We start from the raw sequence: 18952 nt of genomic DNA, 5'->3' as shown, positions 1-18952 counted from the left end.
CAAAAATATTTTCTCAAGTATGCAGTTTATCATAAAATTAAAGTTTACAGTTCTGAATGATCAATCGCCATAGGCTCAATGCACAATGCTTTAAGACAGAGGTGTCAACCTGTGGCCCTCCAGCTGTTGCGGAACTACAAGTCCCATCATGCCTCTGCCTTTGGGAGTCATGCTTGTAACTGTCAATCTTGCAATGCCTCATGGGACTTGTAGTTTGGCAACAGCTGGAGGGCCGCCAGTTTGACACTCCTGCTTTAAGATAAGGCTCTTCAATATAGCCATGTGACTAATTTTGAAATCTCATTGGACTGAAAATAGCTGTCTTTTTTTTTTTTAAATAAGCACACTTATCTGGGTGTTGTAGCTTTGGGTTTCCAGTGAAGTGTTTTGTTAATGCTACGACAAACAATCAAATTGTAAATGACTGTGTGGCCCTTTTCATAGCAGTAACCCCGTGCACGAAAGACCGACTGTGATCAGTCTGTATGCAGGAAATCAAATGATCTGCACAGAACACTGAGCCCAACCTATTAAACAGTGTAGGGATGAACTGAAATCCAACATGGGCAGAGATTCTTAGGCCTGGTTCACACTGGCGTGCTTTTACAGGGTAACAAAAGCACATGAAAATTATTCCCCATTAAAGTCTATGTAACTGTTCACACTCGTGTGCTGCGCTGGGAAAAGTCCTGCATGCTCTATTGACTTACAATGAAAGGTGCCTTTTTGGTGCAGTTTTTCCAAAAGCGCAGCAAAAAGGCACCTTCCATTTTAAGTCATTGGAAGCGCATCAGTGTGAAAGGGCTCACCATGTACACTGTCATGTCACTATAAACCCTTCAAACAGGCCCTCTTTGGAGCTGAAGAATCTGGAATGGTTACCGGAGCCTCAGTGGTTTCCAGCTTGTCCCCTCCTTTGTCTTTCTTGCGTTTCTGCTTCTTCTTTTTCTTAACTCCAGTGTTGTCAACCTCTCTGAAATAGAAGGAAGCAAATTACTAAAAAAAAAGTCACAGCAAAAAGTCGAATTCATTACATGTATCAGCGTAGCACAAGGCTCTGATTAGTTACCAAAGTAAGGCCAAGTTCACCTCTTAAATACATTTTACCATGCAGTCAATGGGCCCCACAGTAGATGGAAATACACCGTGCAGGCTGGAAAACGTTTGCTGCATGTAATCGCCATCCCTAACGATCTTTTGCGGTACCCTGAAGCCTGGCCAAGAAACTCTATATTCTGAACATTCCTCCATCCTGCCTAGTTGCCAGGATACTCCATATGTTGAGTACTAACCTTCCGCATTATAGGGGCGAGCACGCTCCTACAGTCATATGCCGTGCGCATGTTCTCTACCCATGTAGTAGCCAGGGGTGGACTGACCATTTGGAAACTCGGGCACTGCCGGAGGTCAGTAGGGGGTCCCATGAGATGCCCCTGGTACCTTTTTCATAGGCTTTTTTGAGTTTGGGCAAGGACACAGGGGCCCCATGATCCACTATTGCCCTGGGGCCCCAGGAGTTGTCAGTCCGCCCCTGGTAGTAGCATTGCTGCAACAGGATAGACAGAGTACAGTGCATACACAATTTATGAATGAAGGAGAGCACTCAGACCGAGGAACACTCATAATATTGGAGTTTTTGGCCAGGCATTGGGGGTACCTCATAAGACCCATAGGAATGAGGCTCCTGAACGCATGTTCGGTTTTCTTTGAAAGGTGACCTTAGACCTTAATTTATTTGTTCAGCACATAGAATGAAGGATGAATAATAATTATACTACCATAAGAAGGGACAGCCTGCCTCTAAGGCTGATAATCCACAGGTAATCGTTGTATGATCGACGTATGAGCAGCCACAAATAGCTGCAGGTGCTGTCAGGCTCCTATTGCTTTGAGGGCTTTTTGCACGCTACAGCTTGAAAAACCTCAGTACAGAGGTAGAATGTAGGCCACTATTTACAATGTGCCTTTGCACGCAGGTGCGTAAATAGGTGTCATGTATTCTTCAGGGGTAAAAAATAAATAAATATAGATTACAAAAAATATATATATATATATATATATATATATATACACACACACATATATACAGTGGGGCAAAAAAGTATTTAGTCAGCCACCAATTGTACAAGTTCTCCCACTTAAAAAGATGAGAGAGGCCTGTAATTGGCATCATAGGTAGACCTCAACTATGAGAGACAAAATGAGAACAAAAATCCAGACAATCACATTGGCTGATTTGGAAAGAATTTATTTGCAAATTATGGTGGAAAATAAGTATTTGGTCACCTACAAACAAGCAAGATTTCTGGCTCTCACAGACTTGTACCTTCTTCTTTAAGAGGCTCCTCTGTCCTGAACTCATTACCACCTGTTTGATCTTGTTATCAGTATAAAAGACACCTGTCCACAACCTCCAACAGTCACACTCCAAACTCCACTATGGTGAAGACCAAAGAGCTGTCAAAGGACACCAGGACACCTGCTCCAGGCTAGGAAGACTGAATCTGCAATAGGCAAGCAGCTTGGTGTGAACAAATCAACTGTGGGAGCAATAATTAGAAAATTTAAGACATACAAGACCACTGATAATCTCCCTCGATCTGGGGCTCCACGCAAGATCTCACCCCGTGGGGTCAAAATGATCACAAGAACGGTGAGCAAAAATCCCAGGACCACACGGGGGGGACCTGCAGAGAGCTGGGGCCAACGTAACAATGGCTACCATCAGTAACACACTATGCTACACTACCAAATAGAACTGTTTGGTGGGAACACAACTCATCGTGTTTGGAGGAGAGAGAATGCTGAGTTGCATCTAAAGAACACCATACCTACTGTGAAGCATGGGGGTGGCAACATCATGCTTTGGGGCTGTTTCTCCGCAAAGGGACCAGGATGACTGATCCATGTACAGGACAGAATGAATGGGGCCATGTATCGTGAGATTTTGAGTGCAAACCTCCTGCCATCAGCAAGGGCATTGAAGATGAAACGTGGCCAGGTCTTCCAACATGACAATGATCCCAAACATACCGCCCGGGCAACGAAGGAGAGGCTTCGTAAGAAGCATTTCAAGGTCCTGGAGCCTAGCCAGTCTCCAGATCTCAACCCCATAGAAAACCTTTGGAGGGAGTTGAAAGTCCGTGTTGCCCAGCGACAGCCCCAAAACACCACTGCTCTAGAGGAGATCTGCATGGAGGAATGGGCCAACATACCAGCAACAGTGTGTGCCAACCTTGTGAACACTTACAGGAAACGTCTGACCTCTGTCATTGCCAACAAAGGATATATAACAAAGTATTGAGATGAACTTTTCATATTGACCAAATACTTATTTTCCACCATAATTTGCAAATAAATTCTTTCCAAATCAGCCAATGTGATTGTCTGGATTTTTTTTCTCATTTTGTCTCTCATAGTTGAGGTCTACCTATGAAGCCAATTACAGGCCTCTCTCATCTTTTTAAGTGGGAGAACTTGTACAATTGGTGGCTGACTAAATAATTTTTGCCCCACTGTATATACACATACATATATATATATATTATCTATATACACACGCACATACATACATACTTTTGGTCAGTAATTTACGTGGCCTGTGCGTAAATACGAGAATTTAAATAAATATATTGTGTGCGCAAATGGGCGAACACGTATGTGCGCGCAAATATGCTCACACGCGCGCATATATATGTATGAATACGTGCAAAAGAAATGCCTGAAATCATGTAAAAAAAAAAGAAAAGCAGATGCTCAAACATCAGTACCGTGTGCGAGAGGCCTACCAGGGTTTCCGGTCCGCAGTTAAATCGCAAGGAACCCTGTGAATTGATGTAAGGGAAAGACGGCTGTAGATAAATGGATACAACTGATGTAGGATGATTTGTTTCATCTCTGGAAGCAAGTATCTGTTTCTGACAGGTACTTGCTCCCAATTCCCCAGGTCTCACTTAGGCAAATGTGACACGTTTCAGGAGGCTGCGGAAAAGCACTGGGAAGTCAACTGTCAACCAGCAGGAAGTCACAGCCAGCTCCCACATCCAAGATGGTGGTGCCGAGGATCTATTTTAGTAAATATAAACTGCTAAATACCTTTTCTCATCAGCAGTTAGAGCATCTTGTGACTTCTATCAGTGTCCAGCACAGCACTGGTTATAGCTTGTAGGAGGAGTTTTCATTCTCCTCTGATTGTCCTATGAGGCTGCAGGACCCCTGGCCCTCTGTCTAGACCAGGGGTGTCAAACTGGCAGCCCTCCAGCTGTTGCGAAACTACAAATCCCATCATGCCTCTGCCTTTGGGAGTCCTGCTTGTAACTGTCAATCTTGCAATGCCTCATGGGACTTGTAGTTTGGTAACAGCTGGAGGGCCACCAGTTTGACACCCGTGGTCTAGAGCCTGGTGAAGACAGCAGTGGACTCCAGGGCAGGTAAGTGTCTTTTTGTTAAAAGTCAGCAGCTACAGTATTTGTAGCCCCGGACCTAATTTTTTATTAAGGGCTCATGTACACTGCAGCTGATAAACTGACATTCAGGAGCTGTTCAGCATATTTTTCAGCAGCCCCTGAACTCTCCCCAATGTTTTCCTATGTGTCCATGTACACATCGTCGTTTACAGGCAGTTGCGTTTACAGTCGTTTTTTTTTTGAACATTCCAAACTTGTGTTCAGGGGTAGATTTTACCGGCGTTTCAAACGCCAAACGCATGTAAACGCGGTTAACCGCGTTTAGAAGCGTTTTTAACTGTTCCATGTCCAGAGCCTTTTTTTAATCATCAGAAATGCATTCAAAGCATTTTCTATGTATTCAAATGGACCCGGTACACCAGCGCAGTCAGTTCCAGGCTTCGCATGAAGGAAAAAAAAAAATGGTAGAACGTGCCGCATTATGCTCACGATGGGATCCATAGTGAATACAACCAGAAAAGACAGGTCATCTCAACACATACTGCTCTCTCTGCTTCTGCTCTCTCTATTCCTCTCAAAATGTCTGAAATAGTTAATTATTTACAGTTTTTCAGTGCATTCTGGAGGATCTTTTAAAAATGCTTCTAAACAAAACGCACATAAACGCGGTATGCAAACGCGGCTAAACTGCCGTTTAACCTACGTTTTCCAGCAGTCAGTTTCCATCGTTCAGAAGAGTTTTCCAAACGCCCCGTGTACATGAGCCCTAAAAGAGGAACTGAAGTCCCTCTTTAATCAGTGAGTGTGCAGCTTTCCCAGCAAGACATAAAACCACAACAGCTCATCGGTCAGAGACTAAAGATTTGCAATTCACGGTGTTGACACCGGCAAGAGAAATAAAAGCCGTCCCTGCAAACCTGGCCGATGCAAGAATTGCGCACACACGGAGAAAACATACCTGCTAATCCTATTACAGCCCCTGAGTCGGCCATGTGGAACGGAGTCCTATTTAAACCCCTCGTTCATGTGACATATGCACAGCGAGATGGTGCCAGAGACACAGGACACGGTCAGCTGTCTGGCTGATGGCCACGTGTCCCCAGAGAGGATGGGGCCTGACCCAAAAATGGTTAATTCATCTACTCTGGAAAAAATATGGATGAGCCAGGGGTGGAGAACATACCGCGGAATTCAAGGGCCAATTATTTATATATAGGAGCCAGCGTGGTGTATATGTACCAACAGCCACTGTAAGAGAATGCAGCTGAAATGCAAAAAAAAGAACTCCCAAAGTATTTGGAATTCTGTTCAGCCAGCCTTGTGATCCAGACCCTTGCCCTGCCATAGAGTACAGGCCTGCTAGTTACCTTTTCTACAATTAAGCAACATTACTTGACCCTCCACAGGCTGCTAATTGGGTAATGAAGGAGCATACAGAGACTGATGAGGCCATACCCTGTGCAATGCAATAGTCTGATTAGCTCAGAGTGCTGGCCTTCCCTCTCCTAGTCTTATACTAATCCGGCTCTGCAGGGGATTATAGAAACCAATATAGTATTTAAAAGAAATATATTTCTTTTCTTAAAGAGACCCGCCACCAGCAACAGAGTATCTTTAACCCCCCCCCCCCTTAACCGAGCTGTACTTCGCTCTACAGCGCCCCCGTGCTGCAGCTCCCACAAAATACTCAGTGTGAGCCGGTGTCAGAGCTTGCAGGGGGCCATGACGTCAATGACATCATCCTTAACCTCTTCCATACCGGGCACTTTTACCCCCTTCCCTCCCAGGCCAATTTTCAGGTTTCAGAGCGCTCACACTTTGAATAACAATTGCGCGGTCATACAACACTGTACCCAAACTAAAATTTTATCATTTTCTTCACACAACTAGAGCTTTCTTTTGGTGGTATTTAATCACCGCCGGGGTTTTTATTTTTTGCTGAATTAACAAAAAAAGACCAAAATTTTTGAAAAAAAAAACCCACGTTTTTCTTTGTTTCTGTTATAAAAGTTTGTAAATAAATAATTGTTCTTCATAAATTTAGGCCGAGATGTATTCTGCTACATGTCTTTGGTGAAAACCCAGATCAGTATTTATTATTTAGTTTGTAGGAAAGTTATAGAGTTCACAAACTATGGTATAGATCTGAATATTGATCAATCCTGAAGTACTGGAAGTACTGACAGCCAATCTAATTTGTTGAGGTCCAAGAATGTCAGAACAGTACAGATATCCCCCAAATGACCCCTTTTTGCAGAGTAGACAGTCCGACGTACTTCATAAGAGGCATGGCGAGTTTTTTGAAGTTGTATTTTTTTGTCATAATTTTTCGGAAAATTAAAAAATTAAAAAAATTATTTTCACAATTTTTTTTTTTTACATACTGTCACCAGTGCAGTACAGCATCATCATATAACTGGCATGGCGGTGATCAGGGACACAACCGGTGAGAGATCGCGCCACTGCGCGGCTCAGCAGGCGCCCAAACTGCGCATGCCCGAAAGGACGCCATATGGCATCCACCCGGAAAGGTGAGGGATTTTGCCGGCCGCCATTCGGCCATAGGCTGGGCAGAAAGAGGTTAAATACATACAACTGTATTGGGGACCTGGTGACCAGCCGCTAAGACCAAGCACTGTATCATTTAGGGGGCAGGATTCTGAAAGTGAAAGAAGCTCTGAAGAGGGGGGGGGGCAGAGGAGGTTATTCTAAAGCACAAACATTTTTCCTGTATTAACCTCTTCCCGTCCGGCCCATGTCTTAGATTGTAAGCTCCCAGGATCAGGCCCTCCTATCCCTCTTGTATTGAACTGTATTGTTGCTGTATTGTCTCCCGTTATATTGTAAAGTGCTGAGCAATCTGTTGGCGCTATATAAATCCTGTATAATAATAATAATAATTCCAGCACTGCAGTATGACTTGGCGACGTGGCGAGTCCCATAGGTGTAGTACAAGTTGGTGTGGTGGCGAGCACAAGTATTGTTTGGATTTACGAGGGAAAAGATAGTCACGTGGAGCCCCCCAGATGCCCAGACTACATGGGGAGCAGTGGCGAGATAGTTTGGGACTTGGTGTCATCCTTCTCCATATGGGGTACCACTTATACGTGGCCAATTTTTTATAATGTTGATAAACGGGCAGACGGGAGTGCTGCCACAAGTGGACGTTTCTAAACGTCCCCCCACATCCATTGCCTGTGCACGGTCCCTGTGAGCAAGCGGCACCGTGATTGGTGCCCGCTGTGTACACAGTTCGTTGTATGGGACCTCTGTGTGAGTGCCCGATCATGTGATCATTGATTGGCCAATCAGTGATCACATGAACAGTAGTAAGCAAGATGTCAATTCCTGACATCATTGCTTACTACTAGTGAAATCTGCAAATGATCACAGAGGTCACATGGTACAAGGCTATTCACAACAGCCTTGTACCATGTGACAAGCTGTGACCAATCACAGCTCGCACAGTATTTCTCAATGGATGCAGGAATGCAGCAAGAGAGGAGAAATTATTGCATTTAAAGCCTTTATGGATATAAAAGCAATCAGTGTAAAAAAAAAAAAAGAAATCATCACCCCCCCCCACAAGTAGTACAGTGACACTGTACTGCTAGGGTGACAGTATGTTAAAAAAACAAAAATAAAAAAAAGTAAAAACATTTTTTTAAAAAAATATAATTTTTGGTTATAAACCAATTTGGGTTATTTTATTTTTTACTAAAAAGATAGATAAATATATTTTGGCCAGGATTTATGAAGAAAGATTATTTGCAAAATTTTATAAACACTTTTTTTTTTCAACATTTTTGGACTTTCATTTATATAGCAAAAAAATAAAAATCCCAGTGGTGAATAAATACCACCGAAATAAAGTTTTGTCTGTCTCAAAAAAATGCTAAACAATTCATATGGGTACAGTGTTGCATGACCATGCAATTGTCAAAGTGTGACAGCACTGAAAGCTGAAAATTGGCCTGAACTGGAAGGAGGTGAAAGTGGTTAATGTGGATGTAAAGCCTTAAGGTTTTTCACCTTAGAGGGCTCTTTCACCCGGGCGTTCTGTATGTCCGTTTTTCATCTGTCTGTTTACGGATGAAAACCAGACCCCCATGTATTTCTATGGACTAGCAGATGTAAATGGATGATCATCTGTTTACATCCCTTAAATGTCTGCATCCATTAACATCCATTTTTTAGGGAAATTCCCCGAAAGCTCGTCCTCACAATTGTATGTTAGTGCAAATAAAAAAAGTAGAACGGAAGAAACATGAAAGTAAAAAAACCTTCTGTGTGCAGCATCCCAGCCCCCCATAATACTCACCTAAGCCCCCTCTCAATTCAGCGATGTGTACTGGAGTCTCGGCTATCCCGCGACTCCCTCTTCTCATTGGCTAAGACAGAAGCGGGAGCCATTGGCTTCCACTACTGTCAATCACAGCCAGTGAGCCAATGAGAAAAGAGAGAGAAGGGGCAGGGCTGAATGGACATGGAGCAGCAGGTGCCCCCATGGCAAGCTGCGTGCTGTGGGGGCACCTGATAAAAGCCAGGGACCAGGAGAGCCTGCGGGGGACCCGAGAATAGGTCTGCTGCACTGTGCAAAACCACTACACACAGCAGGTACAGACAGACATGTTTTAGTTTTAAAAAAAAATAAGCATTTAGAATCACTTTCATGCATTCTATGTATTAAGGTGAAAAACATTCTGTGCTGCACAATCCGCCCCCCCCCCCACAGCCACTGTCCCATACTCATTCTTACCAGGGCCCAATCCGATCCAGTGATGTGCACAAGAGCAGCGGCTCTTGCCATTGGATCTCTCCTCCCTGGGGCAGATTGAGAGCAACGGGAGCCATTGGCTCCCGCTGCAGTCAATCAAATGCTGTGTCGAGGGAGTGGTAGGCAGGGCCAAACTTCCCACTCTGTGTCAATGGACACAGATTGGCTCTGGAGCAAACCTGTACCTGCCTAAGAGGAGGGGCCAGGAGCGTCGGCGGGAGACACCAGAAGAAGAGGATCGGGGCTGCTCTGTGCAAACCATTGCACAGAGCAGGTAAGTATAACATGTTTTTTTATATTATATAAAGAACAAAAAAAAAAAAAAAGCTTGAATGTTGCTTTAAATGTAAAAAAATGTTCAGGTAGCAGCATTCACCTACAGCCCTGTGAGCAGAATCAGTGGCCACTAGGGCATACAATTCCCCTGGGGTTGTGAAAGGGTTAAGGCAATGCTAACAGAAAGATCATTCATGGAGCAGACTGATGGACGTGTAATAGTCGGATGTATGCGGTGGCGTCCCCTGACCTGGCCTGGCTCATACAGAGGGGACGTGTAATAGTCGGATGTATGTGGTGGTGTCCCCAGACCTGGCCTGGCTCATACAGAAAGGACGTGTAATAGTCGGATGTATGCGGTGGTGTCCCCAGACCTGGCCTGGCTCATACAGAAGGGACGTGTAATAGTCGGATGTATGCGGTGGTGTCCCCAGACCTGGCCTGGCTCACACAGAAGGGACGTGTAATAGTCTGATGTATGCCGTGGTGTCCCCAGACCTGGCCTGGCTCACACAGAAGGGACGTGTAATAGTCTGATGTATGCCGTGGTGTCCCCAGACCTGGCCTGGCTCATACAGAAGGGACGTGTAATAGTGTGATGTATGCGGTGGTGTCCCCAGACCTGGCCTGGCTCATACAGAAGGGACGTGTAATAATGTGATGTATGCGGTGGTGTCCCCTGACCTGGCCTGGCTCATACAGAAGGGACGTGTAATAGTCTGATGTATGCGGTGGTGTCCCCAGACCTGGCCTGGCTCATACAGAAGGGACGTGTAATAGTCGGATGTATGCCGTGGTGTCCCCAGACCTGGCCTGGCTCATACAGAAGGGACGTGTAATAGTCGGATGTATGCGGTGGTGTCCCCTGGCCTGGCTCATACAGAAGGGACATGTAATAGTCGGATGTATGTGGTGGTGTCCCCAGACCTGGCCTGGCTCATACAGAAGGGACGTGTAATAGTCTGATGTATGTGGTGGTGTCCCCAGACCTGGCCTGGCTCATACAGAAGGGACGTGTAATAATGTGATGTATGTGGTGGTCTCCCCAGACCTGGCCTGGCTCATACAGAAGGGACGTGTAATAGTCGGATGTATGCGGTGGGGTCCCTTGACCTGGCCTGGCTCATACAGAAGGGAAGTGGTAAAGTGCTGGAAATCACCTTTATGCCGCACAAGACAAAGCATTGGGAAGTGCTGTGTTCCCACTAAACACACTTGTCTGCCGGGGGAGGGGGAGGCACTTCCACATTGGCAGAGCAGCAGTCCAGCCTACTTCCCCATACAACACCTATTACTATAAGGACTCTATAATGAGCCAGGTGCACAGAATTACTGCAGCAGGTGTTTACTAACCGATGAAAAAGACAGGATTTATTAGTGAATGTGTAGGGCTAGATTCACACTAGCGCTGCCCTCTGAAAAGCAATCTGCAGAAGATCGCTTTTTAGAGACGTCTACCGAGGGTGTTAAATCGCCTCTTCACCGCCTGAGCGTCTCAGATGTCTGTTTTCAATGAGCAAACTAAGTGTACACTAAGCCTAACATGAGCTTCTGTGAACTCAAGGGGTGGGGCAATTGTCTCAGTGGGGGTGGAACTGTATTGTGTCCATAAAGGCCGGGCTGCCCAAACCTGGAGGGGGCAGCTGGCTGCAGAGCCCAAGATGGCGGCACGAGACACAGACTGACACCAGAATGGCGGATTAATGCAGGATCCGCTGGGCAGGGGAGGGTATGTTTTTTTTTTTAAGAAGACCCAGCATAGCAGGTAAAGGGGGATGAGGTGCAAAGAAAGCTCCTGTTTACTACCCTGGACATCCACCAGGTCCTAGACTGCCTTGTGAATGATCTGCATCTGTGTTACAATCAAATGCTCTGCTGTCATACATGACTATTTGAAAAGAGAGCTAGTAATGAGCTCTGGTTTGGTTTGAACCCAAGTTTCTCCAAACTGTGAAGTAAGCAGTCATTGCTGGGCCGACAAGCTGCAGGCAGGACATGGCCGTGTGGTCATATTAGGTCCATACCATTGACCTTCTAGGGCCTCATGCCCATACAGGGTCCATGCCATTGACCTTCTAGGGCCTCGTGCCCATACTGGATCCATGCCATTGACCTTCTAGGGCCTAGTGCCCATACTGGATCCATGCCACTGACCTTCTAGGACCTCGTGCCCATACTGGATCCATGCCATTGACCTTCTAGGGCCTCGTGCCCATACTGGATCCATGCCATTGACCTTCTAGGGCCTAGTTCCCATACTGGATCCATGCCATTCACCTTCTAGGGCCTAGTTCCCATACTGGATCCATGCCATTCACCTTCTAGGGCCTCGTGCCCATACTGGATCCATGCCATTCACCTTCCAGGGCCTCGTGCCCATACTGGATCCATGCCAATCACCTTTTGGGGCCTCGTGCCCATACTGGATCCATGCCATTCACCTTCCAGGGCCTCGTGCCCATACTGGGTCCATGCCATTCACCTTCCAGGGCCTCGCGCCCATAATGGGTCCATGCCATTCACCTTCTAGGGCCTTGTGGCCATACTGGGTCCATGTCATTGACCTTCTAGGGCCTTGTGGCCATATTGGGTCCATAAAACATATATCTAATTGTGGGATCACCTTTTAAGGGTCATTGCAGCGGCTCTATTTTATTAGCCAATTCACAAGTTTGATAGCGCACATTGTTTTATTTTACATACTGGGTCCATGCCACTGACCTGCCAGTGCCTTGTGGTCATATTGGGCCTATGCAACTGACCTGCCAGTGCCTTGTGATCATATTGGGCCTATGCCACTGACCTGCCAGTGCCTTGTGGCTAAATTGGGCCCATGCCATTGACCCTCTTAGGGTAGTGGTTTCCAAACTTGCTTGCCTTTATCCAGCCCTTGGGACACTGTTCCTTCAACTGATACAAGGCTCTGTTACTCCCATGGATATGAGGCACTATCCCTTCCACTGAAACCAACGAGACACCATTTCTTCCACTGACAACAACCATGGGGCACTATTACTCCAACTAATACCAATGCTGGGGCACAATTCCTCCTCCTACTGACCACCAAGTCTGAGACATTGTCTACTCCCACTGACACTGGAGCATTTTCTACGGTCACTGGCCACTGTCCGCCCCCCCTAAGGTCTGAAGGACAGTAATCTGGCCCACTGTTTATAAGGTTTGGAGATATCTGTGGCCATACTGGGTCCATGCCATTGACCCCCTAGCACCCCGTGGCCATACTGAGTCCACGCCACACACCCTCCAGGGCCCCGTGGCCATACTGAGTCCAAGCCGCTGACCCTCCAGGGCCCCGTGGCCATACTGAGTCCACGCCGCTGACCCTCCAGGGCCCCGTGGCCATACTGAGTCCACGCCGCTGACCCTCCAGGGCCCCGTGGCCATACTGAGTCCACGCCGCTGACCCTCCAGGGCCCCGTGGCCATACTGAGTCCACGCCGCTGACCCTCCAGGGCCCCGTGGCCATACTGAGTCCACGCCCCTGACCCTCCAGGGCCCCGTGGCCATACTGAGTCCACGCCGCTGACCCTCCAGGGCCCCGTGACCATACTGGGTCCCATGGTCATATTAAGTCAATGATGTCACAAGCACTCCCACCCCTTCATATACATGCAGCTACAGGGCCGGGAATCTTCCGTCTGCAGTCATTGACGTCCAGCTTCAGGCCTAAGCCCAAGCTCCTCCCTATTAGGGCCAAGAAACAAGCAAGCACATTTCGATCCATCACGATCGGATCCATTCACATTTCGATCCATGATCGGATCCATTCACATTTCGATCCATGAACGGATCCATTCACATTTCGATCCATGAACGGATCCATTCACATTTCGATCCATGAACGGATCCATTCACATTTCGATCCATGATCGGATCCATTCACATTTCGATCCATGATCGGATCCATTCACATTTCGATCCATGATCGGATCCATTCACATTTCGATCCATTCACATTTCGATCCATGATCGGATCCATTCACATTTCGATCCATGATCGGATCCATTCACATTTCGATCCATGATCGGATCCATTCACATTTCGATCCATGATCGGATCCATTCACATTTCGATCCATGATCGGATCCATTCACATTTCGATCCATGATCGGATCCATGCACTTGAACACAAAAATATATATCTGTATTTATAAATAATATAAAAAGCTCCAAAAACAGGGACTTTCCTGTAAATCAGGGGCTGCATACCCCCCACACAAGCACCCTGCTGACCCAGGGCTGTCCCTGGTGATCCAGGACTGTTGTCAGGGGATAACAATGACAGGAGGATAGAAGGGGAGTGACATAATCACATGTCAGCCATAATGAGGCCAGGTATTAGGCACCTAATCCCCCCAGGATGGCGGTAGGCGCCCAGCACTGTCCTCGTCCTCTCCGTGCCCGGTCCTGATCACAATACCCTCATACATTTCCAGCCTGATCACACCATTCAGCTTTTAATTTCGAGTTAAACACTGATCCATGAAAGACAGCACCAGCAGCCAATCAGCACAGGGCATTCCCGCCGGTTCGGCCAATCAGTCATCGAGAGAGGCGGGACACGAGGCGCAGCAGGGCACGGCATGTGACAATGACAGAGCAGAGCACCTCCCTAGAGGCCACGGTGTGGCGGTGCACATTACCCCCGGTTCGAGCTGTGCTTCTCATCATTCTCGCAGTCGCTGCAATGTCCGTGTCCGTTCTCCTCCTCCCCCGGCCGCTCGCCCGCTGCTGTCTCACTCTGGTCCGCCATCTTTAATCCAAAGCCGGGTTACAGGGAGGGCACAGCAGAGGCTATTGGCTGGCCGCCGCAAAGCACGCCGGGGGTTGTAGTTGAAGGACGCAGTGCGCCGCCTTGCAGACAACTGGAGGGAACTACAAATCCCGGCATCTACCGGGAAAAGGGAAGCCGTCTCGACTAGGCATGAGGGGAGCCAGGGGCATGCTAGGAGTTAGAGTCCATACAAGAAGCGTGCTCTGATTGGTCGGCTTTATTACCTTTCCTGCCTGTTGTTGTATGAGCAGGATGTGAAGGGGGTAGTTGTGTGTAATGTCTTCTCATAGATATGGCCTGTATGTCAGAGACATGAACAGGGGGGAGTAATGCAGCATTGAATAATAAAAATATAACAATGGAATATACTGCAGTGTGACCCCCCAAGATTGAGTGCAGTAATGCCTACATAATGGTGGCAGCGAATGAGATTTCTCGGGAGAGTCAGACCGCTGCTCTCTCATACACTTCTCACTGGAGAGTCGGACCGCTGCTCTCACGCACACTTCTCCACACTGGAGAGTCGGACCGCTGCTCTCACGCACACTTCTCACTGGAGAGTCGGACCGCTGCTCTCACGCACACTTCTCCTCCACTGGAGAGTCGGACCGCTGCTCTCACGCACACTTCTCCACACTGGAGAGTCGGACCGCTGCTCTCACGCACACTTCTCCACACTGGAGAGTCGGACCGCTGCTCTCACGCACACTTCTCACTGGAGAGTCGGACCGCTGCTCTCACGCACACTTCTCACTGGAGAGTCGGACCGCTGCTCTCACGCACACTTCTCCTCCACTGGAGAGTCGGACCGCTGCTCTCACGCACACTTCTCCACACTGGAGAGTCGGACCGCTGCTCTCACGCACACTTCTCCTCCCCACTGGAGAGTCAGACCGCTGCTCTCACGCACACTTCTCCTCCACTGGAGAGTCAGACCGTTGCTCTCACGCACACTTCTCCTCCCCACTGGAGAGTCAGACCGCTGCTCTCACGCACACTTCTCCTCCACTGGAGAGTCAGACCGCTGCTCTCACGCACACTTCTCCTCCACTGGAGAGTCAGACCGCTGCTCTCACGCACACTTCTCCCCACTGGAGAGTCAGACCGCTGCTCTCACGCACACTTCTCCCCACTGGAGAGTCAGACCGCTGCTCTCACGCACACTTCTCCTCCACTGGAGAGTCAGACCGCTGCTCTCACGCACACTTCTCCTCCACTGGAGAGTCAGACCGCTGCTCTCACGCACACTTCTCCTCCACTGGAGAGTCAGACCGCTGCTCTCACGCACACTTCTCCTCCACTGGAGAGTCAGACCGCTGCTCTCACACACACTTCTCCTCCACTGGAGAGTCAGACCGCTGCTCTCACACACACGTCTCCTCACTGGAGAGTCGGACCGCTGCTCTCACACACACGTCTCCTCACTGGAGAGTCAGACCGCTGCTCTCACACACACTTCTCCTCACTGGAGAGTCAGACCGCTGCTCTCACACACACTTCTCCTCCCCACTGGAGAGTCAGACCGCTGCTTTCACACACACTTCTCCTCCACTGGAGGGTCGGACCGCTGCTCTCACACACACTTCTCCTCCACTGGAGGGTCGGACTGCTGCTCTCACATACACTTCTCCTCCACTGGAGGGTCGGACCGCTGCTCTCACACACACTTCTCCTCCACTGGAGGGTCGGACCGCTGCTCTCACACACACTTCTCCTCCACTGGAGGGTCGGACCGCTGCTCTCACATACACTTCTCCTCACTGGAGAGTCAGACCGCTGCTCTCACACACACTTCTCCTCACTGGAGAGTCAGACCGCTGCTCTCACACACACTTCTCCTCACTGGAGAGTCAGACCGCTGCTCTCACACACACTTCTCCTCACTGGAGAGTCAGACCGCTGCTCTCACACACACTTCTCCTCCCCAGTGGAGAGTCAGACCGCTGCTCTCACACACACTTCTCCTCCACTGGAGGGTCAGACCGCTGCTCTCACACACACACTTCTCCTCCACTGGAGGGTCGGACCTCTGCTCTCACACACACTTCTCCTCCACTGGAGGGTCGGACCGCTGCTCTCACACACACTTCTCCTCCACTGGAGGGTCAGACCGCTGCTCTCACGCACACTTCTCCTCCACTGGAGAGTCAGACCGTTGCTCTCACGCACACTTCTCCTCCCCACTGGAGAGTCAGACCGCTGCTCTCACGCACACTTCTCCTCCACTGGAGAGTCAGACCGCTGCTCTCACGCACACTTCTCCTCCACTGGAGAGTCAGACCGCTGCTCTCACGCACACTTCTCCCCACTGGAGAGTCAGACCGCTGCTCTCACGCACACTTCTCCTCCACTGGAGAGTCAGACCGCTGCTCTCACGCACACTTCTCCTCCACTGGAGAGTCAGACCGCTGCTCTCACACACACGTCTCCTCACTGGAGAGTCGGACCGCTGCTCTCACACACACGTCTCCTCACTGGAGAGTCAGACCGCTGCTCTCACACACACTTCTCCTCACTGGAGAGTCAGACCGCTGCTCTCACACACACTTCTCCTCCCCACTGGAGAGTCAGACCGCTGCTTTCACACACACTTCTCCTCCACTGGAGGGTCGGACCGCTGCTCTCACACACACTTCTCCTCCACTGGAGGGTCGGACCGCTGCTCTCACATACACTTCTCCTCCACTGGAGGGTCGGACCGCTGCTCTCACACACACTTCTCCTCCACTGGAGGGTCGGACCGCTGCTCTCACACACACTTCTCCTCCACTGGAGGGTCGGACCGCTGCTCTCACATACACTTCTCCTCACTGGAGAGTCAGACCGCTGCTCTCACACACACTTCTCCTCACTGGAGAGTCAGACCGCTGCTCTCACACACACTTCTCCTCACTGGAGAGTCAGACCGCTGCTCTCACACACACTTCTCCTCACTGGAGAGTCAGACCGCTGCTCTCACACACACTTCTCCTCCCCAGTGGAGAGTCAGACCGCTGCTCTCACACACACTTCTCCTCCACTGGAGGGTCAGACCGCTGCTCTCACACACACTTCTCCTCCACTGGAGGGTCGGACCGCTGCTCTCACACACACTTCTCCTCCACTGGAGGGTCAGACCTCTGCTCTCACACACACTTCTCCTCCACTGGAGGGTCGGACCGCTGCTCTCACACACACTTCTCCTCCACTGGAGAGTCAGACCGCTGCTCTCACACACACTTCTCACTGGAGAGTCAGACCGCTGCTCTCACACACACTTCTCCTCCACTGGAGGGTCGGACCGCTGCTCTCACACACGCTTCTCCTCCACTGGAGTCGAACCGCTGCTCTCACACACCCCATCCCCTCATGTACTATTAATTGTGAGCGGGGGGGGGGGGCGTGTCAGGCCTCTACAGAGCCAGGCCACTGTGTTGTGTGTGAGAACGGAGGCCCAGCATGCTTCATTACATGGCTTGAACCCTTGCTGTAGCACAAGAGGCTCAATTCACAAAGCTTACAACCGGAACTAAACCTCCTGTCCTTTACTGCCAAAGTAGCAACCATCTCAGCCTCTGATCTTCAGATGGGAACCCGGCCTAGAAGCTTGTTCACACGTGTGGCAGTGCTTGATGTTCCTCTGAAAAGCGATCTCTGGTCGACTGGTTTTCAGAGGTCGTTGGACAAGCAGTAAGGTGGTATGTCGCCTGTAATGTAACTTACTGTTTTAACCCTGAAAAGGCCAACTAACAGCAGCACAACTGTGCCTTTTGTCACAAAAACACCATCACAATAATAGGAATGGTAAAAGGTTCTGCCAGCTGTGAATACAATCACTGACCAGGCTGGTTCACTCCTCTCTGAGGTTACCACTGTGGTCATGGAGTCATTCCAACAGAGGGCACTGCATGGAGTTTGTATGTTTTCCATATGTCTGCGCAGGTTTCTAGCAACCAAAAAACAATGTTTTTGACCCAATAAAGATAATGTCTACAGAAGATAAGAGGGGCATTGTGCCAAAAGCCAAAACTTTTTTTGCGTGTTTGACTAGAGAAAGTAAAAGGGCTCCTTCACACGATCAGCAGTGACCTGCGTTTTCCTCTCTGGATGAATGCAGGTCACATATAAAACAACAGGATGTGCCTTTGTTTACATCCGAGTCCATTCAGGGTCATGTGACCAAGCACAATACGTTTGCACCCAGGCCTGCTTTTGAGGATGTGGGCATACATAGGTGGACACTCGTTTGTTTACATCTGGCCACTCATAGGGATTACCTGGGGCCTACACAAGATGGAGGCAAACACAGAACAGAAAACGTACGCACACAGTAGCCACCTATGGGACATCCATTCCTGTTTTCATCCAACTCACCAAAGGGTCTGCTGGCATGGAATGGAGGCGCCTGTTGCGCTATTGTCATCTCTTTACTGCTAACATTTTTTTTTTTGCTAACTATATTCCATTAAAGTTTTTTCTTTTCACTTCCTGTCTTGTAGAAACAACAGGAAGTGAGGGGAAATCCCTCTGAGAGAGGTGTAAGGGGAACAAGTGCCCCCATTGGAACAAGTGCACCCATTGGAACAAGTGCCCCTCAATTCCTGTTCTGGTGGCAACTCAGAATGTCAATTTCTCCCTCACTTTCAGCCCTGAGGATGGTGTTTTTGGAGAGTTTCCCTAACTTCCTGTCTGGTAAGACGGAACAGGAAGTAACGGGA

The 18952-nt window shown here is 48.8% G+C and overlaps 1 protein-coding gene across 1 annotated transcript in view; it reads right to left on the bottom strand.

The window, feature by feature from the left end:
* Positions 1–14273, bottom strand: part of NMT1 (N-myristoyltransferase 1) — a 32759-nt gene extending 18486 nt beyond the window's left edge. The window contains exons 1-2 of the mRNA XM_089674576.1: positions 14125–14273; positions 883–973 (exon numbers count right to left, since the gene is read on the bottom strand). Coding sequence (XP_089530702.1) covers positions 883–973; positions 14125–14234 — 201 coding nt within the window. The 5' untranslated portion in view covers positions 14235–14273. The remainder of the gene's footprint in view (positions 1–882; positions 974–14124) is intronic.
* Positions 14274–18952: the final 4679 nt, after the last annotated feature.

The sequence above is a fragment of the Staurois parvus genome, unplaced genomic scaffold (genome assembly GCF_062004578.1).
Source record: "Staurois parvus isolate SC_StPar_1 unplaced genomic scaffold, SC_StPar_1.0 ptg000151l, whole genome shotgun sequence".
Taxonomy (NCBI): domain Eukaryota; kingdom Metazoa; phylum Chordata; class Amphibia; order Anura; family Ranidae; genus Staurois; species Staurois parvus.
This window is presented reverse-complemented; position numbering and strand designations above follow the sequence as displayed.